Here is a 25,342-nt window from a genome sequence, read left to right as displayed (position 1 = left end):
CAGTCACCCTATTTCAAGCTCTCCTCAATCGCAGAGCCTCAGCCTAAAAAAAAGTGTGAGTTTGGATAAAAAAATACACGCTGCTACACATAGACAGACGCTGGTTTGGAGGAGAACTCAAATGTTTTGTCAATCACCCACATTCTCTTTCTGTGTTTTTGAAAGGAGGGTGTCGTGTGCCGAAGGTTCCTGTGATCAAAGATGTTTTTTTTTTTTTTTATTCGGAGCCCTTGATTTGGAGCATCACAGAGCTAATAAGACATGCCAGTCCTCGCTGGCAGCCCTTCTCCACATCCTGCAATATTGTGCAACTTGCTGATTGCTTCAATTATGAAACTCCAATTTGAAGTGCCATTGTTGTCTCAGCTAATGACGCAAGGGGAGCATGAATATGGATGGGCCACATCTCCCACTGCCGTCCTTGTAATCTGTCATCTCACTGAGACACTTTTGTTTGGCTTCAGACGACGCTGTTGTTTGTGTGTGTGTGTGTGTGTGTGTGTGTGTGTGTGTTTTTAAAACAGTTTTTTTTTGTTGTCACAGCTTTTCTTTACCCGAGAAAAGAAAGCCACTAAAAATACTTTGTTTGACTGGAGTAGTGCATACACATAGACACACACACACACACACACACACACACACACACACACACACACACACACACACACACACACACACACACACACACACACACACACACACACACACACACACACACACACACACACACACACACACACACACACACACTAGGGGGAGATCTGAAAGGAACCTGAAGCTCAATATGCTGTCGTGCATTGGTGCAGTACCAGTGCCATTTTTCAAGCATTCCTCTCCTCTGCCTGCCTCACATGTTGTGTTTACCTCTTATGGTGATTCTCTCTCTCTTCCCTTCTTATTCTCTCACTATCTGTCTCTCTCAAGCACTCCTCAAAACAGCCCCCCCCCCTCCAAAAAAAAAAAAGAAGCCTGGCGCCCCCTTATATTTGTGGCTGACAAGCTTGGAAGAGCTGCCCAGTTTAAATCAGAAATGACTGTCCTCCAGGGCCCCTGGGAAGCGCCAGGGCCACGGGGCTTTTTAAAGACATGCAATTAAGCTTAATTTTTAATGAATATTAATGGAATTAGTGGCAGATTTGGCGGAGATCTGCATCCGAAGGTGTGGGAATGACTAATTCATTTGGTAGTCATGAGGAGTCGGGGGGAGTGAGGGATAGATGGATGGGAGGGGGGGGGGGGGGGGGGGGGGGTGAGTGGTTGTGTGAGAAGGAGTAAGGGAAGAGAGAGGGATGGGTGAAATGAAAAAATGAGATGGAGTGAGATGAATGGAAGACTTATTTTGCTGAAACATATAGGCTATGTGCTAGCATGGGGAGCTGAAGATGTGTTCTTTAATCTTATCTCTCAATGTCTGTCTATGAATGTGACCTCTTTCATGCATGGTGAATCACCCCATTTAAAGTGCTCAGCGCCGACTCAGAATTACACACCTCCCTATGATACGATTAAATTCTCACATTTTTGACATTCTTACAGTGTAGCATTCTCAAAAAGAAAACCTCCTCCTTTAATTTTCTTTTACAACCATATTTTAAATCAGGGTTATTGATTTTTTTGATCATTGTTATTTTTATTGAAAGGTAAGGATATCATATATTATACATTAAAGGTATTATAGATATTTAGATTTAGTTAACCTATGTAGTAATACAAGGTCAGGAGATCTGTGTAACACAATGATTAAAATGGCTTCGAGATCAGAAGAAAACATCTTACACAGTTATACTGCCTCCCTTAGGAATTAGACAAGGCACATATTGGCCTGAAATCTGAGACTGCTCCATGGAGGACGCATTATTTCAATGGAGAATATAGACTTTCTCACAACGCCAGCATCACAGTCAACTGTCCCAGTGCTGCATCAATATAGCAGTATCCAACTGAATACAGTGCTTTGGCATCAATAGTGCAAGCGTAGCACAGGGCCTGAATTCACTGGGTGAAATGAAATAGTTATCAGCCAGCTGGAGTAAATAGGGAAAGGATTGACCAGGGAAAGTTAGCGGTCTTTCAATCTTTACAAAAACCTTCAAGCAGTGCAGTGAAGTGGAGGCCAGTAGATATAGTGTGGGGTAGCAGGCAGCTCCCCCTGCCTGACCTACGAGTGACTCCTCACAGCTCAGAGAGCACATGAGGCCATGATCTGGCTGGAGTGAAAGTGAAAGTAGGTGACTGTGATGTCAGATTGTAAACAGTGATGTGAGACTGACCTTGTTTTGATCCACTTCTCATGGCATTCCCCTTGAGTAAACAGACATACACACACACACAGAGACATACACACACACAGACGTATACACACACTTACACACACACAGTCACACATGCCTGAGTAAATATTTGGCTTACGTATGAGGAGTTTCCTCTGTTTTGAGTGGAAGCGGCACACAAGGTGAACCTGCATGCGCGTATGTGTGTATGTGTGTGTGTGTGTGTGTGTGTGTGTGTGTGTGTGTGTGTGTGTGTGTGTGTGTGTCTGTTCACATGTTGTTTGAGGCCAGGCCAAAGAAAGCCACGCTTCATTGTGTGTTTCTGCCCGCCTGAGCTGCCCCCCTCCTCCTCTCCTGATTGTTTATGTTGGGAAGTGCTGTATATTTTTACTACAAGTATAACCCAGATGAATGTCTTGCGCGGCGGTCATAAAAATCCAGTTGTTGGGCTCGTGGCCAGTGAGAAGTGGAGTTTCAGTGGAGTTGAAAGAGCCGTCTCTGATGCAAGGGCATCTCCCTGCTGGCTGCTTTATGAACGTTAGGATTAATTTAAGGAGGGAAACAAATCTTGATTTGGCACCTCAGGTGAATGTAATGAAGACAAATGAATTTGTCTAAACTCTGGCTCATACTCATGAGAGAGAGAGAGAGAAAGAGAGAGAGAGAGGGAGAGAGAGAGAGAGTATGTGGAAGATGGCTTTGCTTTTGCAGAACCAATGCCAACTCAGAACAAAGGCAAGTGATGTCATGAGACAGGATTTTTGTAGACAGTACCACCACCTGTGAAAATGTTCACTTCATAAAGACCTGCTTTGATATGCCTTTCATTTTATATGCTACACAAATAGGGGGGGGATATATGATCATTAACATACAAAAATATATACATTAATAATATGTACAATAATACAACCATTGATATACAAAAATGAAAATCCATCTGTCTATCATCTTTCATCCATATAAAATAGTGTGCCAACTTCAGTATAAAAACTGCTGGTGCTGTGAGGAGCAATAATTGGTGAGAAATACCCTGCAATGACAAGACAAACTATTATACAAGTTTACAAAACCAACAATTATTCCGGAGCAGGGGTGCCGTGCATAGCCTGAGGTGTTTGTGCAGACTGGTATGTGAGCATGATCAGTGTTCTCTTAGTCTGCCTCAAAGACTCAAAGTGCTTCCAAACCGGACTTTTGCTTAACGGCTCACAAGTTTGATGTTGCCCTCACATCACATCAGGAGTCCTGCTGTCCGCCATGTTTTTTCTCTCCTGCACTTCTCCTCTGGCTGCAGCCAGACAGTCATGTGGTACCAATTTGAATGTTTCTGTAGTGTGACCCTGGTATGTTTTCTTTCAACCCTCTAACAAAATGAAAAAGAAAGGCTGACTGAGTGGTGATGAAAACACGACCCAAAACTGTGTTAAAAGCCTTAATCCGAGGCCACTGCTGAGGCTAATTGTAGTGAGTTTTGCTGTGGCTGCCATTACACCCCTTCCACTGTCTGTCTGTGTTGATGTGGGTTCAGCCAGGAGAGGAGGAATGAGGTGTGTGTGTGTGTGTGTGGGGGGGGGGGGGGGGTGTTGCAGGTTCAGGGACAATGTGAGCCCCCCCCAAAGCACGTGTGTCAAGAGGCAGGGGCAGCATGTGTCAGCTATTGTCCTGCCGGATATTCAGTGTGTGTGTGTGTGTGTGTGTGTGTGTGTGTGCGCGTGTGTGTGTGTGTGTGTATGTGTGACAGAGAGAAAGAGAAAAGGAAAACAGGGAGCCTGTGAGAGACTTATGCGGAGGGACAACTGGCGTATCCAAAGAGAACTCCCTGGGGCTATGCAGTGCCCCTCTGCTGGTTAGGCCCTCCGCTCTGCTGCCCTTTAACCTCGCACACACAGCTGTGGTCACTGTCTAAGTTGTGTGTGTGTGTGTGTGTGTGCGTCGGCATGCTCGCTGGCTGTTTCATCCCGCCAGCACCCTCCCTTTGAACCGACTTGAGTAATCTAACATGCAGCATACAGTGAAGCCGCTGTTAAGGGCTTTTGTTGCTCCTCTCTCCTCTCTGCCCTGTGGCATCTGACTTTGGAGAGGTGGCAGAGAGGCGGCTAATATAATTAAGCCCAATGAGTTTCCCGCCTCTGCTCTGTCAGTGTCGTTTAGCCCAGTGAGACTAATGGGGAGTTTAAAAAGAAAGTGCCCAGCCCCCCCCCAAAAGCCTTCAAACGCTGTCTCAGAGGAGCTCCTCGAGCCTCAAGTGAGCGAGGGGGTTCTTTCCCTGATGGTTCAGCTGGAGGAGGCGGCTGGAAGTGTCCAATGGGTGACCCGGCGCAAGGGTGTGGCCTTTGACCTCAGCTAGTTGAAGCCAGACCGGAAGAGGGAGTGTGTGTGTGCAGATATAGCAGGTGATATTTGGTGAACGGTTGATGACTTGCCAAAAGTGTGTGTGTGTGTGTGTTTGTGCGCGTGTGTGCACATACTCTCATGTGTGTATGGAGGAGCACAGAGCTCAGGTGTAAATCTGTCAATTTTTTGTCTTTAAGTCCGGACCTCATCAGCAGTGAAAAGGGGTCACTGCCCTTTTTTCCTTTTTAGCAGAGAGCTCAGTTCATTCAAGTGTATCCAGTGCAAACTGAGCTATACAAAGGATGCTCGCCTGCACGCACGGTACATTTGTCAGAGAAACAGGGAACCAAAACAACTTCAAACTCTTCTCTCATTCTTTCCTTCCCTTTCTTTTCCCCCGTCTCTACTCTCCTTCTCTTCTCTCCCTGGCTGTAGGAGGTCTCGCAGGAGGCTTATGGGAACAGCAGAGGAGGAGGCAGCGGTGGCGGCAGCAGCAGCAGCAGCAGCAGTAGTAGCAGCAGCCAGCCTGTTGGGAACTCTGGGAAGTCCAGCCATGAAGATCTGGGCCCCTTGCAGCAGGACCGCCCCTCCAGCCTACCGGTGAGTGTCATGTCCAGTGTACATACAGCACACGCCCTGTCCCCCGTCACCCTGATATTGAGCTTCCTATATGAGGTACGGATTGGAAGGTGGTGTTCAAGAGGGGAAAACCATATCACCAGCTTGTGGTATTGAAATTTTTGTTATTTTATTATTTGTTTATTTGTTAGACACTATGCACAACACGTCTGTATTCAAACAGGCATCTCATAAAAAGCTCTAGTTTCAGAAAAGCACACAATCCCTTATGGGGGAAAAGTAGGGAGGTATAAAGGTTAGTGCTCTTTGCTGGGATCCTTGCTCTCCTATCTAGCTCCAATTGAGAGTAATATGTCTCAATGTGAGAACCTCTCCAGCTTCGAAATCTCCCCTTCATCAGGATACGTTCATTGCTCATTCACACAAGTGACGATCACACGTTTCAGGTACAATTTCAGAGGCCCAGCCTCCACGCCCAGTATCCTCCTCTGGACGTCTTGCGAGCGCTTCGCCTCCTGAACCCTGAGAGGATGACAGACAGCCACTCGGGGCTGGAAGCGACGCTGCTGCACCCAGTGCACACGTCTCTCTTCGCCGTGCCTCCAACTTGATCTTGTCACCTCCGTCTAAATGGCCCCCGGAGGGGCTGAATCACAAACGTGCTGTAAACACCCACACACACACACACGTCAGGCAGGTGAAGCAGAATCCCCTTTGTCCCAACACACAAACACGACGATGTAAGCATGCCATGTTAATACGCTGAATCTAAATGGGGCGTTCGTTGATATAGGTGCAATGTATTTGACATATGTCAGCCCCCATTAGAGTACTGCTTCTCTTATGGCTGGTTGTCATTCTGGGGTGAAAGAAGGCATCATCCAACATCCCCATGAGGAAACTATCAGGGAGACGTGTCAGCCCTGAGTCACGTGAACCATGGGAAAGTTTTGCTGATTTCTCCAACACTCTGTTACCTCTCTATCAGTCGCTGAACTCTGTCCAGTTTTGCTTAGCCTAGCCACTCTCCACCGTAGCTATGTCAAATTAACCGAAGACTATTTGCTCTACCTTTTTGGAAATAGCTGAAAAAAAAGGTAGTGGTTGTTGTCAAGTTCTCAGGTGTTTTTTGTCTACTCTCTGGCCCAACTTGAAACGGCCTGGTGCACTAATCCCAAAGGACGCACGGGACAACTCGTTCCAACTCAGAATGATTCTTTTATTTCTTTTACTGGTTGGCTCATTTAGGTTGAAAACCTTAAAAACACAAAAAGCACAAGTTATTCAAATACATTTCAAACAATTTCAGTACCAAGTACCAAGGCTTACAACAGTTGGAATTGCTGAAACAATCCCAACTAATGACAGAGTGACTGTTTAATGACTGCAAATAGTATGCAGCATAGGTGTTTAAAAAAAGCACTTCAAACATCATTGTTCAATTTATAATCAACAAAATATACTCAAACAAAAAGCCAAACTCACTTGCATGCAGCAAGCTGATAAGCATGCTGCCTGTATGCTGTGTGCTGCTTGGTTAGTATCATTACACAAATCAATCAACTTATACAACCATCAATGATTATAACAGCACTTTCAACAGCAAATAATCATCGCAATAAAACCCAATAAGTTACTGTACCAGTGGCTTCTTTGGTTGCACCACGAGTAGATCCTTTTCGTGTGTGTCTCTCTCTGCTGAAATGTTTGCTGGAGTGTTTACTGAGAGACCTCCTTTCCTTCTCAGGTGTTCCCACTTAAAATAATGAGCAGGCTGCACTGACCTGCTAGTGGTGCATTGTGGGACTTGCAGTTGTTTAAGCACAGTCAACCGAAATGTTCATTTCACCTCAACAGTTGTAAATGAGTGCTAACGACTATTGGCTCGCTCTCTCTCTCTCTCTCGCTCTCTGTGTCTCTCTCTCTCTCCTCTTCTTCATTCTCCCCCTCCTCCCTTTCTGTCTCTCCCATCGTCCCTCCCTCGTTCTGCTTCCTGCTTAGCTTCCTGGCTGTTGTCAGCCTTAGATTGGAGGAGAGCGCTGTCACTCAGGCAGGGACCGAAACGCTTTGGTGTAATTAGACGGCGTAGATCCTCCCTCCTCCTCGCTCTCACTCTCATACACAAACACAGGGTTTTCTTTTGTTCCATTTCACTCTGTTTGCCTGGGCAGACCCACATTTCACTGGCCACTTCATACTAATATCCACATTAAACGTCCACTGGCCTGACTACACAAGCAGAACAAAGGACACATTAAATTAGGTTTTGCAACAGTAAGCATTCGCCAGACGAACCTCACCCGCGCACCCCCCTTTCGTTTTCCTTACAGTTGCTGAGATAAAAATCATTAAGGAGGTTGACTGGAGAAATAATTGAGGATATTTTGTGAGGCCAACCAGAACGGCGAAGGTGTACACAGGGAATATTCCGGAGCAGGGCTCTGGCTCCGAGAGTAATTTGGCTTAATTAGAACGAGTCTCTAGCATGCATTGTCAAGATGGAGCAGAAATGGCTGATACGCATGTTATTGTCTCAGCCCCCCTCTCTTTCTCTTTCTCTTTCACTCTCTCCCCCTTTCTTTATCTCTATCTTTTATTATATCAACATGACCTGTCTATCTGTATCTATTGATCTGTGTCTCTCCTTACCTACCCTTCTTTTGAAGTGTACCTTTACCAGATTGCTCTTCCCATCCTACTAACCTCTCCAGCTCTCTCTTCCTCTTTTTCTCTCTCTCTCTCTCTCTCTCTCTCTCCCTCACGCTCTCCCCACATCGCTCTCCTCCATCGCTCTCCTCCATCTCTCTCCCACTCTCTCTGAAGCTCATAAAAGGGTTTTTTTTGTAAATGAGGAGACTCATTGATGTGTCAGTCCTCTTCCAGAGTGTGAAAGCCCTCAGTACTTTGGAGATTTATTTGAATTCAGCTACTTTAATCCCAGAATGGCCCCAGGGTCCTTTTGCGTTTTTGGATTATTTCCAAACTCTATAAGCATATAGGCTAGATCCTAATCTGGAGGGATTTCAGGCCCTTTTCCTCCCTCCCTCTCCTTCTCTCTCTCTGTTCTATTTCTACGTTCACCCATTTTTGGCACTGCTTAAACTTTCAGGGGACACCTCAGATCTCCTCCGGGCCACAGCACTGGACTGGGCCCGTTTGTATTGATTAAGTATGGACGTGTGGCTGTATAATTGTATAGAATGAGTGAAGCAGCATGGTCACTTGCTGGCATCTACCTCATCTGTGTGTGTGTGTGTGTGTGTGTGTGTGTGTGTGTGTGTGTGTGTGTGTGTGTGTGTGTGACTGTGTGTGTGTGTGTGTGTGTGTGTGTGTGTGTGTGTGTGTGTTTATATGGGTGTTTGGGGGGGGCAGAGTCATATTTAATTTCAGTAAGCTATAGCACGCTTGCTGGACGCTTCCTGGCTGTGTAGTACCTGGCTCCGGCAGCGTCTGCATCCTGACCCAACCCAAAACAGAGAGATACTGTATCTCTTACCAGTCGCTACATGCTCTGCTCCTCTGTACTCTTTTAATCCACTCTGCTTGTCTCACAGCCTCTCTCTTTCTCCACATACGTGTTACCCTCAAAGTCAACATTACAGACAATCACACAGACATACTATGAGGCAAATGTGTGTGCACAAGCGTTCCATAGGCTGTCACACACTGATTGACACCCACCACACACCTTGTGTCTGTACTTGTGTTTGGCCCCTGTTTATTTATTTTTTCATCTGGAGGAAAACACAGACAGCCCCCCCCCCCCCCCCCCCCCCCCCCCCCCCCCCCCCTCTCCAACCCGGTCCCTTGTCTCCCACCCCACTCACTCCCATGTCACTGTGATTGAGATTGACAGGGCACAGCTGGACGGAATAAGATTTTCCATCTCCCTCCCTCCCTCTCCCTGTGACACCGGGCTCTCTCCTGGAGCTCAGGTCAGCCCATGCATGTGCTCTATTTTAGAGAGAGGCTGCACTGTGCTGTAATTTCAGCACTGGGCTCTGACCCCTTTGGAGGCAGCCTGACGATGGAGGTCCCTGCTGGAAAGACAAAGGAGGCCAGAGAGAGCCATAAGACCTGCCCCAGCCACACACACACACACACACACACACACACACACACACACACACACACAAACACACACGCACACGTGCACAGACACACATACAAACACACACACACAAATACCTGACCACCTACATCCCAATAACAGAGACCGTAATTATCACTTTGGTTCTGACAATAGGATAGTTGGCCTTAACATACATATTAATTAATAGTAGGAGTTAGATTGTGTGTTTGTGGATACTTTTAAAATAAATAAATATACATTTTAAAATAAATAAATGCACGTTCAGAATTTGCAGTAAGAGACCACTGGGACCCAACATTTTTGTGTTTTTCCAGAAATTGAATATGACATTTTCCCTCAAAACGGTCAAGGTTTACCTCTAGGGGGACAGAGTGTAGATTTTTGGGTCAGGCGAGCTTAACGTACAGGAATCCCTGTGAACGCCAAAGCCCAGTTCAGATGGTGGTGTCTGACTGAGAGAAGGTGTCATGTCTGGGACAGGACCCTGGGGGAGAGAGAGAGAACCTCCCACGCACTCACAGACTCCCACTCTGAAGGGACCCAGGTTCCCGTCCTGCCTGCCTCCTCCGATGGAGTGATATGTGTTCCTAGCAGAGTGTTATTATCTCTGAACATGATCTCCTCAACTCCTCAGCTTCAGATTGTTTGGCGTGAAAGCTAATGAGCTGCAACTCTAAACTCCCATTTCCTCACGTCTCAACTTTTGCACCTGGAGGAAGAAGGAGTAGAAGAAGAAGAAGAAGAAGAAGAAGGAGAAACAAACCCAGCAGAAATGTTGATTCAGTGTGTTATCTTTAGCGGGGTGTTTTCTGGACGGTTTAGCCAAAGAAGGAGCAGGGAGCGCTGGAAGGAGGAGAGGATGAAATTACCACACCAGGCAGCCAGAGAGCATTGATGCCTCCCAGTCCCAGAGAGAGAGAGAGAGAGAAACAGACAGACAGACAGAGAGGGAGAGGGAAAAAAGAGATGGAGAGAGAGAGAGAGAGAGAGAGAGAGGAGATGGCTGAACCTGGTTAAGCAAACAGAGTGCAGAGCTGCTGGCGCCTGCAGCCCAGCTCGCTAGCGGAGAGGAGGCTGCTGTTGACGTGAGCTCTCACATGTGCCGAGAGGGCCTCTCTCTACCCCCCCCTCCATTCTTCTCCTTTTCTCTCCCTCTCTTTCTCTCTATCTCTTTCTTCTTCCTCCTTTCTTGCTCTTGTTGTCTGTCTCTAGCCACTTTCTCCTTGCCAGCCTCTCCCCGTCGTTCACTCACTCCTACACTTTTTTCATCTCCTGCCTTTTTCTCCTCTCTGCCTTTCACTCTTCCCTCTGATCTCCTGAGAGAAGGAGAGGGAGGGAGGGAGAGAGGGGAGGGAGGGAGAGAGGGAGAAAGTGCCAGCAGCCACTTCCCATCAGCAGAGGAGAACACACACCTAGAGGAAAGCGAGCGCCAGAGTCTTTTATTGTCAAACTGGAGCGTGTGTAAAACTAGTGCCTTGTAAACTTGAGGTGACGTGAAAGCAGGAATGGAGTGTGCATGTGGTGTGTGTGTGTGTGTGTGTGTGTGTGTGTGTGTGTGTGTGTGTGTGTGTGTGTGTGTGTTTGTAAACTTGAAAATGTGGAAAATGGAAAATGTGAGGGAGGCAGAGAGGGGAGAGTGGGCTTACAATCCCAATGAGAGCTCTGCTGAAGAGCACAAGAAGGCTTTCACCCCTGTGTGTGTGTGTGTGTGTGCGCGCGCGTGTGTGTGTGCGCGCGCGTGTGTGTGTATGTTCTTATGAGTGATTAGAGTGTGTTAGTTGTACAATAATTATATGGCTATTTTGGTATTAAGTTGATTTGTAGTGAGGATAGTGTCACAGCCAATCATAGTTATGCATGTTTTTTGCTGTGCTGTGCTAAGTTGCGCTGTGTTGTGTTGTGTTGTGCTGTGCTGTGTTGTGTTGCGCTGTGTTGCGCTGTGTTGTGTTGCGCTGTGCTGTGTTACGTTGTGTTGTGTTGTATTTTGTGTTGCGCTGTGTTGTGTTGTGTTGTGTTGTGTTGTGTTGTGTTGTGTGGCTGGAGAATTGTGCTGGTTCAGACTGCAGTGGGGCTGCTGTGAGTTACATTGGCACTGGCAGTGCTCAGATCAGCAAGCCCCACATCAACCAGCAGCCATTTTAATTAGCCAGTGTTGAGGCACAGGCAATTCTTCCTTTGTTTCGGACCACTTCTTTGTGCATGTGCGTGTCACCGCACGTGAAGCCGTGTGAAAGAATACGGCAGAGGTGCAGAGAAAGGGCCCCTGTCTTACCTCTTTTCCTGTCATCCATCTCCTGCCTCCCTTCCCTCTCTCTCTCTCTCTCTCTCTCACTCTCCCTCTTTCTCTCTCTTTTCTGTTTCACCGGGGGAATAGCAGGCTGGCTTCTTTCAGTAGCTCCTCTGACACCTTCCCCAGCACACTGTAAGAATACACCAGCAGCGTGGTCCAGTAAATATAGCCATTACATTGCCGGCTGTCATGGAATAAATAAAAGAGAGAGAGACAGAGAGAGAAGGAGAGAGGAATGGAGGGGGGAGAGCCGGATGGTACGGTCCACCCCCGTAACCTTCCTGGATATTTTTATAATTCATCATCAGCTGGCAGCGTCGGGGAGCAGCGGGGCCGTTTTTTCTCCTCACCGCTCCCTCTGGCTGCTGGAAGTCTGAAATTACATCTGTCTTTGAAGTTCGGGTCGCACTGTTAGGGTTGCCATGGCGACAGCGGCTGGGGAAAGGGGGGGGGGGGGGGGGGGTTGTGTGTGTGTGTTAGGGGGGTGGCGGGAGATTGGTCTCCTTGGAAGGCACACGTGCTCAGTGGAGGATTGTCTTGATGCCGTTATTGCTACATTATTAGCGCCCCGTTCCACGCGCTCGCCTTATTGCTCGTTTTGGTTATTAGCGCCTCGGCAACACAATCTCTCCTTTCCCCACCATTTACTCGCTGTTTACAGCCATTTAGAGCAAGAGTCCTTCCAAAGCCGCGGTGCAGCCTTCATAAAGATCCTAAATTCTCACTTAATTTTCCAATGCGTTTGAAAATGGCTCATTTGAAACAATTTTTCTTCTGGGTCCCAAGCACCATCTCCTTCCCGAGGCTGCATGCTAGAAATGTAATTTGTTGAGTGTTGTTTGAAGTCTGTTTGTGGGTGTGCAAATAGTGGTGTCTCTGACAGTCAGGCTCAAAACAGCACTTTACTAACTGTGGACTCACAGGCCTGTTCCGGGGGGAAACTGAAACAGTTTGAGTTTTCCTGACACAAGCAGAGAAGTAGTCTATGGGACTATCAGGGAAAACATGGTCTGGGTTGTTGTGCTAAAGGATGCAGGGCTGAGACAGACAGACAGCGAGAGCATGGGCCTGAGGACTGAATTAACATCCTTTCCTACAGGCCCTAGGGAGGAGACGGACCACCAGCTAGAGATCCGCCACACTCTTGCCCACAGTACATTGTGTTTTTTTTTATCATAAAAGGATGATCAGTGAGAAACGGAGAGATAGAGTGAGGGAGAGGAAGAGGGAAGAGGGAAGAAAGGGATATGCTGGAGCTGGTGGGTGTTTTTTGAGGGGAGGGGGGTGGGGGGGGGGGTGTATGGAGGTGAAGAAAGGGCGCGCATTAATGCGGAGCCCCAGCTCACGAGGAACCGGGAGCAACAATCTGCATTTCCCGACAGTCTTGGTATTGATACATTTTTCATGAACGCTGAGAGGGAATTAGCGGAGGATTGTTGCCGCAAATCGCTCCTCGTGGCCCGACACAGAGACAGACAGAGAGAAGGAACTGATGGAGCGGGGGGGTGGGGGGGGTGGGTAAGAAAAGGAGTAAGGCGGGAGGGAGCAGTATTTTCCCTTTACCTGCAGGGGTCCTCATCCCGGCGCATGATTGATATGTTAGTGTGCTGAGGGGGCCCTACGAGCCCCATAGGCCAGAAGAGGGTGGTTGGCGCGGTTACGGCACGCCCGGGGTGGCAAGGGGGTGAACCTAGGCTCCAGGGAACTGCCCTCCCCCTTTTTTACCCCAGCTCACTCAGGCGCTGCAGCTGCGCTCAGCTGTCAATCTTCTCGGCTGTTTTTTTGTTGTTGTTGTTTTGTTGTCGGTTTCTTTGGTTGCTTCTTCTCTTACCCAGCCAGTGAACCGCGCTCTTTCCAGCGAGTCTGGAGCCATCCACACTCACACTTCAGAAACCCGACTGAATAGTCCGCCGGAGAGGCAGTGTAATTGTTATTCTCCCCCACCTGTCCTTTTCATCTCGGTTTGATACTGCTGGCAAAATTTGGAAGTTTTTGAAAGTAGCTTTTTATCTGGCTGTGGCACAAAGAAGAGGAGAGGCCTCTAATTGCATTCACCAAAAAGAAAGAACTACAAACAGGCCTAGATCTCCCTTTTTTGTCTTCTCTTGAACGCTGGCACATGCACAGATGTTAGGGAGGGCCGGTTGTTTTCCTTTGCAAATTTCACATCAAAAATCACAAGAACATTTGAACATTTGGTTCCGTGGCATGCTAGAAGGCAAGTACAAAATGCGAACGGCATTGATGGTTTCTCTCTCATTTGTAATTCCTTTGGTTGGACATGAACTCCCTCTGTTCTCCGTGGAAAGAGCTGGTGTTTGTAAGAGCTCCTGGATAATATTCTGTGGTTATGCTGCATATTTTTTCCAGTAGGATTTCATTTATGGCACAAGATAATAATACTCTTCAATAGTGAGCCTTTATGACTTTCCCTTTCATCTTAGATCCTTCAGCTTTGATTTTTTTTATTTGCCATTATTACCATTTCTCTCTAGCTGTAAGGAGTCGGATCACACTGCGAAACACAGCCTCTCTATCTTTAGTAGCTGCTCCAGTGCGAGCACCATTGTGGGAACGCTGTGGAAACATTGCAGAGAAAGAGAGCGAGAGAAGGAGAGATTCCCCCAGGCCAATCCCTTCCATTGGGAGACACTTTCCCCCCTTCTCCATATTCAGGACTCTGCTCACAACTTCTCCTTCTCCCCTCTCTCTCTCTCTCTGGCTCTCCCTCTGTGCTGCTTTTTCCTCCACTTTCTTTTTAAAGACATGCAGCGCTTGGTTTCTCTGCTCCCCCCCCCCCCCCCCCCCCCCCACACCACCCCCAATGCATTTTTATTCAAAAATTCGGATCGGTGCAGAGCTTGTGTCTTCAGCTATGGCGTCCTCGAGAGATGCTATCACACCGGGACAGGAAGCGCAACGCTTGTCACACTCCCCGCCACGACACACCGGGCGCCTTTAAATGGATCACCACGGCAACACACAGCCGCCACGCTGGGCCTTGCCTCTGTCTGGCCTAATTGAAGAATTTCTGTGAAATCGGACGAGACGTGAGCTGCCTGTTCTCACACCGAGAGAGGTAATCTCATCTCCCTTTGAACAGGAAATGGTTAACAGTGACACACAAGCAAACACACATACACATACACACACACACACACACACGGATATTCACATTCACACTCACACTCATACACATATACATATACACAGGCATACAAACATCCAGAAAAAGACTATGCAACAATAAATCATATTGTATCTCCGTGGAGATTGGGAGGAGGGGATGAACATTACAAAGAAAAAAAAATCTAATTTGAATCAGCGCTTTTAAATCATTTGAGAGTCATCTGATCATCAACCACGAGGTCTGGTGTTGCTTGCCTCCGGCCCTGGGGTGCGTTGTCACTGCTTGGCTGTAGCCGTCCGAGATGAAATGTAATGTAAACTGGTTCCATTAAGTTCGACTCGCTTGTCACTCCTCTGCCTTCTCCCTTCAAGATGAAGCTTGAGATTGAGACAGTTCTCAGTGAGTTTCCTGCTTTCAACATTGCTCACAACAATGAGTGGTTCAGCTTGGCCGTAGTGTTTCTGAGCTGTGGGTGGAAATAAAATTGCTCAGGTGCACACCATATTTACACCCTCACTGTACTACAAGGTCACCAGAGCCAAATGATGTCCATATAACAGGCCAATTAAATTCCACTCATCTGCTGTCACCTAGTGTGACTCTGTAGGGGTGACAGGGCATATGATGGTGACTGTCGCCCTTCACCCTGTGCGTGTGAGTGTGTGTGTGTCTGTGTGTGTGTGTGTGTGTGTGTGTGTGTGTGTGTGTGTGTGTGTGTGTGTGTGTGTGTGTGTGTGTGTGGATAAGTGACTCAGACAACCGCCTTCACAGCCTTCCCTGACCTTTGGAGTGTGACCCGTCACCAGCGCCAGTTAAACAGGCAGCGGTGCATGAGGACTGTGGACATGCGCTGTCATGGCGATAAGGAGACGCAAGTACACACACACACACACACACACACACACACACCCTTTGCTCAGGCAGTGGCTGCTCGTGGCCTTTCGTGTCACATGCTGGTGACCCTAATCTTGAGAGCCGCCTGATCTCAAGGGTCCCTGATGGCATCATCTGAGAGAGAGGACATATGAAATAGGAACACACACACACACACACATTCATTCTCTCTCCCTCTCACACATGTACAAACACACACCCCCACACACACACACACACACATACACACTCACAAACACACCCCCAGTGTACTCTCAGAGTCATGTACAAAAATAGAAAACCCATATGCACTCAAACACACATAAATCCTTCTCCACATACACACATACACATACACACACACACACGTGCCCATTCAGAGTAATGCATACACACACACACACACATGCACATACTTGTCTTTCCCCCTCACCACCTGATTGCTATTTCCTTTGGTCGACGCATCAGCACGTCACTCTAGTGGGTTGCTACAATTTGATTTGAGCCAGATTACAAATGTTTTTGCCCGATTGTGTGTGTTGCAGCTTTATAAGCAATAAGTTTGGGGTCCTGGCCGTGGCTGGGGAAAGCCGTGTGTGTAATTGTGCTGTAATCTTGTCTCCCGCCAGTCAGAGTTATTAGAGCCGGTTCAGGTGCTGCACTGGGTTTTTATAAAGACAGAGCAAGAGAGAGATGTGTGTTATTAGCAAAAAGCCGGTATCCTGGCCTGCAGCCAACTGTGGGTGTGAGTGAATGTGGTGTGTGTCTGTGTGTGTGTGAGTGTACGCGCGCACGCGTATGTATGTAGTCGATTGTGTGCTTGTATTTGCATGTTAATGTATGTGTATGTATCTAAATGTATGAATATGGCTGGGTGTGTACTGCATGGTTATTTCTGCATGTTTCAGTATCTTTGGAGGTATCAACATCGCTCCAACTCTGACACGTCCGTCGTGATCCCGTGTAGTGCTCTTGTATTAATGTTTACAATGGCCCCTGGCGTTCTTTTTATTATTAAAATTTTCATCCCTTTTTTTCGCATTGAAATGAATGGTGGAACGTTTGCCTATTGTGACGTTACTCACTCTGCCAGCTGTACACTAGGACCGACGGTAGCCGGCATAGCTGGCAAAGTGACCGACATCAGCATTACATTTACAGATATCCGTAGAAGTCAAATACAAAATAATCCATTATACTTAGCATGCACCATAAACCATCAGACTCATTCTCAAAGATGTGAGTTTCTTTAAGTGCTCAGTATATTATCTGCTACATCCAATAAAATGTTCTGATTTTCCAACAGCGAGACTGTCCGTACCTTCATTTATACTTATTGTACCAGCAGACTCAGTGACAATGACATTGAGGATTTCAAAGTAATCTAAGTATCAATTGACATTCTTTACACTTAAAGTCTGAAGGATGGGTAGAATTTTGTGACACTTTAGTCTTTTAACACTTTACATCTTGAACCTAATAAATAGACAGATTTTTGCCTTGATGAGGGTAAGTTATATACCTTATTGCACAAAATAAATAAAGCCTACTGTGTGCTGTATGCTCATTCCAGATTATAAAATGATATAATCAGTGTTAGGGCTTTATAATCTGTCATTTACTGGGCAAGGGTTAATGATCCTCTGCTGCTGTTGAGCAATCACATACATACAATCACACACACATTTTCTTGCGAAAAAAATGCATCTCTAGTTTGTATTCATGGTATCTCCTGTCATTTGTCAGTGTTTATAGTTTGTGTACATCTGTTGGTGCGAGAGTATGCATGTGTATGATTGTTTTGTCAGTGTGGATGCATTTGGTTAAGAGTGTGTATTTGGGAGTGTGTTTGGTCTGTTTAGGTCTATTTGTGGAAGCCTATGTGTGCATATGAGTGTGCATGTTTGGTCAGCATGGGTCTATTTCTGTATGCGTCTATGCCAGTGTACTTGTGTATTAGAGTGTCCATATGACAGAGAGAAAGAGGAAAAGCATGCATATATCTGTCGGTGTGGTCGCCTGACGTGTAAGCCCATTTAGTGGCGTTTAATTGTGTTTGTAGCGGCTACAAAGGCGGCTCTCCGGAGCCCGGGAGACTCACCTCACGGTATTGACAAACCGGGCTCCAGAGCCATAATGAATGGTGCTAATCCAGCCTCGGCCTGAGCCCGAGCGCAGCAGCATGTAAATGGACCGTTATGTAACAGAGGACGGGGGTGGGGGGGTGGGGGGGTGGGGGGGTGGAGCGGCCCGATCCGCTGACGAATACAACTTCCTCTTCCTCAAGGGGAGGATGGGAATGGGCGGGGGAGAGATGTAAAGGGGGCGAGGATGGGAGGAGATGTGTGTGTGTGTGTGTGTGTGTGTGTGTGTGTGTGTGTGTGTGTGTTGTGTAAATGTGGGAGCATGTGTGTGTAAGAGAGAGCGCAGGGTAATGATCATAGTGGTTTGCATGGTAATGTTAATATGTCAGTGTCTCATTTTGGCATATTTCGTATTTTCTTACAATAAACTCTCTCTGTGGGGTGCACACATTTCTGAGGCCGCGTTCAGGAAAGCACTGTTTGTGTTTGGTCATATTTTTTGTTAGAAATCGTACATGCATTTGCACCTCTCTGTGAAAACGCAAAATCCCATAAATAGGAGGTGAGCATTCACCAATTGAGGATCACATGATATTGAGCTCTGCTCCAGTACCACCCCCCGTACCTCTGGCCCTCTCCTCCCCTCTCAGGTGAGATGTAGTGTCCCCTCAACCCACCCACCCACACGCCTGCCTGCCTGTCAAGAGAACACTGCTGTCAGCTCAAGATCACCTTCACTTTTCACTGACTTCAAAGTCTGTGTGTAGTCGTCCTCTAAACATGTCACCGGTTAGATGGTTAGACTGGTTAGGGGTGTGTTACACCACAGAGTGAAAAGCTGTTCCATTGTATTTGGTAACCCTTTATTTTATGTAGGATTTACAAGATATATTGTTATTTAGTTTTCGTATATTCATATTTAGTTCTTCACTTCACTAAAATGCTGATTTTATGTGACGCTTACTATATAAGCGTCTGGGATACCTCGTCACACAGTAACTCAGGGCAGTCAGTGAAAAGAAACCCTTGGCCACGTAACTGTCACTCCTTGGCCACGTAACTGAACCCTTAAAGGGGTTCAGCACGTGCGCCGACACCCTAGTACCTAATAATCAGACAGGCTGGGGTTCACAGAAGGCCATGGATTTGGGTGAGAGGCGTCCCTCTCTGTTCAATCTGCTGTGTTCATTCCCAGTGGCTCAGCTCTCCCCAGTGGCTACCCAGTCCACCCCCCTCCCCCCCTCCCTCCCCCTCCCTCCCTCAGGCCCCCAGGACCCACAGTCTCTGCTCGCAGACGTGCCAGGAGGGGTCGGCCGGGTGGGCAGCTCCAGCAGAAGGCCCGGCAATTGTCAAGGCCCCCATCGCCGTGGCAACGAGCCCGGCAAGAAGCCTGTGCCCATCTGTCGGGCCTGGCCCACAGATAAAGCCCTCCAACAGCTGTCCTCTCTCGCGCTGTCTCTTTCTCTCTCACTCGCTCGCTCTCTTTCTCTGTCACGTTCTCCCTCACTGTCCCTTTCCCCCCTCCTCTCAGTCACTCTCAAAGGCTTGTCCACGTCCTCTCTTTCCCCATCTCTAACACAATCACTTCTACTCCCTCACTCCCCCTCTCTCTGTCTGTCGCCCTCTGTCTCTTTCATCCAACTGCTCCCTCATATCTATCTCTCTCTCTCTCTCTCTCTCTCTCTCTCTCTCTCTCTGTCTCTCTTTCTGTCTCTGGCCTTGCATAACCTCTCTTTATATTTTCCTGATCAAATGGGGCTCATTTCCCTCAGCTGGAGCTGCTGGTCTCTGGCGCCCTGGTCAGGCTGCCCTAAGGGGGAAGTGTGTGGCATGTCATGGGCATACAGCAACAGCTACCCTAACCACTGAAAGTGTTGTTCTCTCAATTGACACCTCAGTCACAAGTGTTAAGAGAGTGAACTTGTACTGCTCCAACTGTTGTAGCTTTACTTTCCTGAGCCAGCTTTTTGTTCATTGTTTTTATATTGTGCGTGTATGTGTGTGTGTGTGTGTGTGTGTGTGTGTGTGTGTGTGTATACCAGCTCGTATGTGTCGGTTTGTTTGTTTATAAAAACGCTGCTTTCACTTGCAGGTATATTTTTTATGTGTACTTGTGTCAGCTGGAGTGTAGAGCGTGTGAGTGTGTGTGTGTGTGTGTGTGTGTGTGTGTGTGTGTGTGTGTGTGTGGGGGGGTGAGTGCGCATATACATGGGTTTCAGAACTGTTCTTCTGTCAGGGTTTTCAATAGCTGTGTGCTGTTTCACCTTAGCATTTTTGTCTATCATCAAATCTCAGTCCCTGGTGCCTGCCAGTGTGTCTGTGTGTGTGTGTGTGTGTTTGTGTGTGTGTGTGTGTGTGTGTGTGTGTGTCTGCATGCGTTTGCCTCCTGTTCATGTGAATTATTCCCCCCTCTGTGTGAGCCGCGGTCGCGGTTCTCATTGTAGCGAGCTGCCAGAGGCGGTGGCTGCTAACTCAATAGAGAAAGGTGAGCTTGTCTCGTCGAGTGACAGTGCGGCTCAGTCTTCCTAAATTATACTTTCAGCATGGAACAAATTTGCATTGTATTACTCCTTCGGCTGCCATCATCAGATAGGCGGCCCCGCCGCCCCCGCCGCGGCGCTTCATCTGGAGAGAGCCGAGCATCGTGCCGCGCTGGCACAGACCGTACCGCTTCTCATCACTCCCAGCCACTCACATTAATTAGCTCATCCAGCAAATATGCATCTCCTCTCACTGCCCGTGTTTGCATGCATACCGTGGTTATGAAATGCATTGTGCAGGGATGATGTCGTAGTGGCAGTGACTGTTGCACTGGGACACCAAAATGATTGTGGCCTGAGCTGAACCTGAAAATTGCGTTCCCACATCGCGAGGTGGATTGTGTGAGATTGCTGGGGTGGAGCATTGCCAGAGGTGGGGTCACAGTGGAGTGGGGCTGTTGAGTGCAGCTGCTCGTGCAGCGGGGTGGCAGATTGGGTTAGAAGTATGTGTCCGTATTTGCTATCAAGATTAATCCTTCAGATATTTTAACATTCAATTTATGTTGAGGGTGTTCAAAAATTGAAGACCCTATGCATGCAGTGTCCCTGTTTGTGTGTGTGGGTGGCCAGACATTTGCTGTATGTGTGGGTGTGTGCATAGAAAAGAGTAAAACATAAATAAGCAATTACGTTCCTCCTGCTTGGTGAGTACTAAGATGATACTTGTTGCTGTGGACAGCTCTGAACACTAATGAGCCCCTTGAACGCGTCTTATGCCCACTTATTTAATGGTCAGAGAATTATAGTAAATCAATTAACATGCAACCTTGTGGCTCCCGTGGGTTCATTTATGTCCTCTTCCGTGTTGGATATGAAACAAAGAGCCAAAGTGTTTCTGTGAATTAAATGTCTGCCTTGTGTTTTTCCATTTCTACATTCAGCCACTTGGGAAAAGCATACTCTTTGTTGTGGCAGTGGAAATTCTTATCTCCCTTGTTCGGTCTCTCTTCAGTCAGATATAGAGGACGCGAACGGTTTATTTTGCCATTGGCCTCTCTTGACCTTCCCTTTGTCATTCTTAGAATGGAGAGAAATTGTACAACAAAAACAGAACACCCACTGCACCACACAAGCCATTGCTGGTGTTGGAAGTCAAAGTGTTCCTGAAAAGCGACAGGGATCTCCTCAGAGCAAAGCCATTTGCTGTGTGATGTCAGCAAACAACTGTACATGTATGAGTGTGATGACTTTGTCTCTCCTGCCAGGTCACTTGATGGGGCAGCCTGTTGATTATGGAGCCAGGTGCCCCCTCTGCGCAGCATTTGTTGGAGCACCTGTCGGAGTCCATCTGTGGTTTTCTGTTTGGCGAACGTTCATACAGCAGCTCCAGTCCGACACCTATTCCTTCACAGTCTGCCGCTTACTCACACACAGGCTTTCCATCACTCGCGCACTGCAACACGCACAGACACACACACACACACACACACACACACATATATACTCATTCACCAGCGTGAAAACAGCAAGAACAAACAGATCGCCTTAAAGCACACACGCATTATTAGGATATGTAAATTCCTGCCATTTGGGAAACAGGGCGAGGAGTGATTCTGGAGGAGCGGCTGATGGCAGGGGTACGCGCTAGCGAACGCTGGAGTGAGCGAGAGAGAGAGCAAGCGAGCGAGGGAGCGAGAGAGCGAACGACTGAATGAGCGACTGAGAGAGGCCTGCTTAATGGGGTGCTGGCTGTTCTCCGAGGCGACGCATCCATTACGCCGCCCTTATTACTGCCACATAATGGCTGATTTGTTGGCGGGGAAAAAATTGCCAAGGCGTCCGGATGTGAGCGCACGAGAGTGACAGAGAAGAAGAACACGTACGGAGAGATGAAGAAGAGTGTGTGTGTGTGGGGGGGGGAGTATGTTCTTCATATGAGCTTGGATTGCATGGAATTGAATTAAGGCGGTTGCAATCACTTCACCGTGGTCTCATTTGTTTTATTCAAGTTTTTATGTGTATTCCACCAGTTATTTTATCCCCGCGGCAAAGAAGTTTCTTGTGTGATACAGACGCGCAAATTGACTTTAGTCTCTGTATTTGTGTTTTTATTTCTCGTGGCCGAGCTCATCTGTTCCATTTCAAGTATCCAGAGAAACGGCATTTGAAGTGTCTCTGAGTGTCGGCGTCCTGCGGGCAGTTCTTAGTGGTAAAATGTGTTGGGCCAGCCAAATCCAGAGGTTTGGGTGCAGAGCTTTGGCTATGGCACAAGGGCATGGCTTGTGCGCTCGGCACCCTGGGTGGTCAGACATGCCTTTGTGCCTTTGCTAATGACCGCACACAGACAGAAAAGGGAGACATAGAGAAAGAGAGAGAGAGAGCACGGAAGAGAAGCAACAGAATGAGACAAACAAAGAGAGCCAAAGAAACTGGCAACAAAGCCAAAGACTTCTCTCTACTCCCCGACCTGTCATCAGTGGCAGTTGAGAGCGAGAGAGAGAAGCCTCGTGCTCTGGTAAGTGCTGGCTGCCCTGTGTTCTGGGGAGAGTTGCCAGGGCACAGCCAAGTCCCGGTCCCCCCCCGCCCCCCAGAGACTCCATTCTGGTTTCACAAGCACCACAGCCAGCCTCAGCAGACTCCCTCTGGGGCTCCGCGCCTGCTGCTGACGGAACAGGTCCTACTGGCCCAGCCTGAACCCATCACACACACACACACACACACACACACACACACACACACACGCACACGCACACGCACACGCACACACACACAGACCCATACACTCTCTCACAAAGACACACATAAACACAAACACATAGACTCATACAAAAAGTCAGTCGCTCTGTTTGAAAAGAACAATGTGAGGCTCTGGGATGGTTTGGAAATGTCTTGCACAATAGAGCGTGTGTTTTGAAATGTACCACAGCATTCGGCAAGGCTGTCGAGCAGCATGGGAACAGGCCATGTGCAGTTCTTCCTGGAATTTAGGGCACAGAGTGCAGTTTTATGCTTGTGAAACAGTCACAGGAACGGGAGCTAGTGCACAGAGGTCAGAAACAAAAACAGGTGTAGCTTGATGGCAAAGACTGAAGGAACGCCATTTTATGGATATTCTCAATCCCTACCTACGTATATTATTTCCTGTGATTCAGAGAATGGGAAGTATGAGAATCTCTCACATACCTTCTACACATATGCCAGGAATAAATCCAGGACATGTCGGGATAAATCCCAGATGTTGTGGCTGAGAGGACCATACAGCCTTAACTACATATGTGCGAGACCCTGCTTTTTGCACACATACAGTAGCGAGTTGGAGACAGCAGGGATGGCAGTGCAGTGGGTGTTTGTGTGGCATTGGGGAGTCATTTTTCTGAAAGCATGTGCTTACTTGTGAAGTGTGTGTATGCGTGGGGGGGGATAAATGATGTGGAAATTAAATTCACCTTGAAGTGTCCTTCTCTGTCTCTCCCTGACTCCCCCCCCCACACACACACACACATACACACCCTTTTTCTCCCTCTCTCTCCCTCTTTTTCTCTCTCCCTCCACGTCTCTTCCTCTCTGCGCTGCTCCCTTTCCTCCTGGCTTTGAAAGCGGCGCGGCGAGGAAGTTCAAAGGGAAGCTGCTCTCCCGGCGAGCGTGTGCGGTGAATGAGGAACGATAGCAGGGGCTTAGACGAGAGGCCCGCTGCCTCAGAACTCTAATGCACACTTTGCTCATCAAAGGGCCGGGACGGCTTAGCGCCGCTCGGCGTCCTTCCCTCTTCCCCGTACACACCCCAATTAAAACCGGCAGCTAGCCACCTTAAGGAGAGGCAGCCCAAGAAGAGGAAGTATGGGGGGAAATTAGAGGAGGGTTGGGTCGGGGGGAGCGGGGTGGGGGGCTTTATCAGTTTTAGGGACCTGTTTGACATCTGTCGTACCTCCAACCCCACCCTCAAAGAAAAATTATTTGAAGTTATTTCCTGTTAATATAACATTCATGGATGAAAAGGATCAACGCTTTGAAATGGCCTGATATTGACTGCCCATTTTCCCCCAATGAGGAAAAAGTCCTCACTAAATGACCGTTGTTTTGGGATGATTGATGCTGCTGCACACAGGCAGAAATGCTAATGGCTATGAGTGGAGGAAGAGGGTTTGGCAGATCGGTTCATTTGTCTTAGTGGCGGAATCGAACTTTCCTGTAGGAGATTACTCCAGGAGCTGCCATCTCTCATAAAGCTCAAGTCAAAATAGCGAAATGCACCGTCTGGCTTGGTCTCGCTGGCAGGAGGTGCCTCTCGGGTTACTCTCCATACTTAGTCACTGATTTATGATCAGTTGGGTTTTGCCGTCAACTGTCACTGCCAAAGATACCAAACTGGCCCCAGACCAGTGTCTCTGAAGAGTCTGGAGTAGAGCTTATAGATAGGCACTGAAGGTAAGCAAGACGAAGGTGAGGACCAGAGAAGGCGGCCATCTTCACTCGTGGCTCCTTTTCACATCACTTCTTTGTCAACCCAAGAGAGAGAGACAGAAAAGACAGAATTAAACAACGAAAAGGACAAGAAGAGCAAAAAAAAATTGGCCGAGTACAGAAAGCACAATCATCAGAGAAAGAAAAAAAAATATCCAGGGAAGAGAACGGAAGTCGAGTACATTTTCCTCTCGCTGTGAGAACCACTCTCCCTCTTGTCTTCCCGTCGTCGTCGTCCCCCTCCTCTAGTTTCATCGCCACGGCTCCATGGTGAGAGGGCCTCTCAGGGAGGAGGGACTGCCGAAGGAGCCCGCAGAGTATGGCTGCCACCGCTGCGACCGGGCTGGGGGCGGGAATGGTAGCGGTGGTTGGTGGGGGGGCGGGGGTAGGGGGGGTGTTGGGGGGGCTGAGTAGCAGCGAGGTGGCAGTGTGATGGAGGTGTCCTCCGCTCGCCGGCTGTAATTATGAAAGTGGGCCAGTGTGAGATTGATTGGGGATCCGGCGGCGGCAAGACTGATTATTCAGCGGTGAAAGGTGCCCATGATTCTCTCCTGCTCCGGACGCCCACTGCCGCTGCGGCGCCGTTCTTTTATCACAGCGTGACGCCCCAGTCAAATCAGCCAGGAATACAATTAAAGAAAAATGGCCAGGGTGGTATCGCACTCAGAGCAGCGAAAGACAACGTGGAAGAGAGGGAGAGGAGAAGTGCATATTCAGTTATTTATATATTATCCTATTTTTCTGT

At 47.9% G+C, this 25,342-nt stretch overlaps 1 protein-coding gene and 1 long non-coding RNA gene across 3 annotated transcripts in view; one reads left to right on the top strand and one right to left on the bottom strand.

The window, feature by feature from the left end:
* The window catches only part of LOC105895473 (AT-rich interactive domain-containing protein 1B-like), a 150,125-nt gene that overhangs the window by 34,652 nt on the left and 90,131 nt on the right, over positions 1 to 25,342 (top strand). For both annotated transcript variants that reach the window (XM_031580837.2, XM_031580836.2), the window contains exon 4: positions 5,043 to 5,207. In XM_031580837.2, the coding sequence (XP_031436697.1) occupies positions 5,043 to 5,207 (165 nt within the window). The remainder of the gene's footprint in view (positions 1 to 5,042; positions 5,208 to 25,342) is intronic.
* Positions 3,987 to 8,303, bottom strand: LOC122133476. Its single transcript, XR_006152795.1, has 2 exons — positions 6,829 to 8,303; positions 3,987 to 6,443 (listed from the first exon to the last, which is right to left on the bottom strand). It is a non-coding gene; the product is annotated as an uncharacterized LOC122133476 (long non-coding RNA).

The sequence above is a fragment of the Clupea harengus genome, chromosome 14, assembly GCF_900700415.2.
Source record: "Clupea harengus chromosome 14, Ch_v2.0.2, whole genome shotgun sequence".
Classification (NCBI taxonomy): Eukaryota; Metazoa; Chordata; class Actinopteri; order Clupeiformes; family Clupeidae; genus Clupea; species Clupea harengus.
This window is presented reverse-complemented; position numbering and strand designations above follow the sequence as displayed.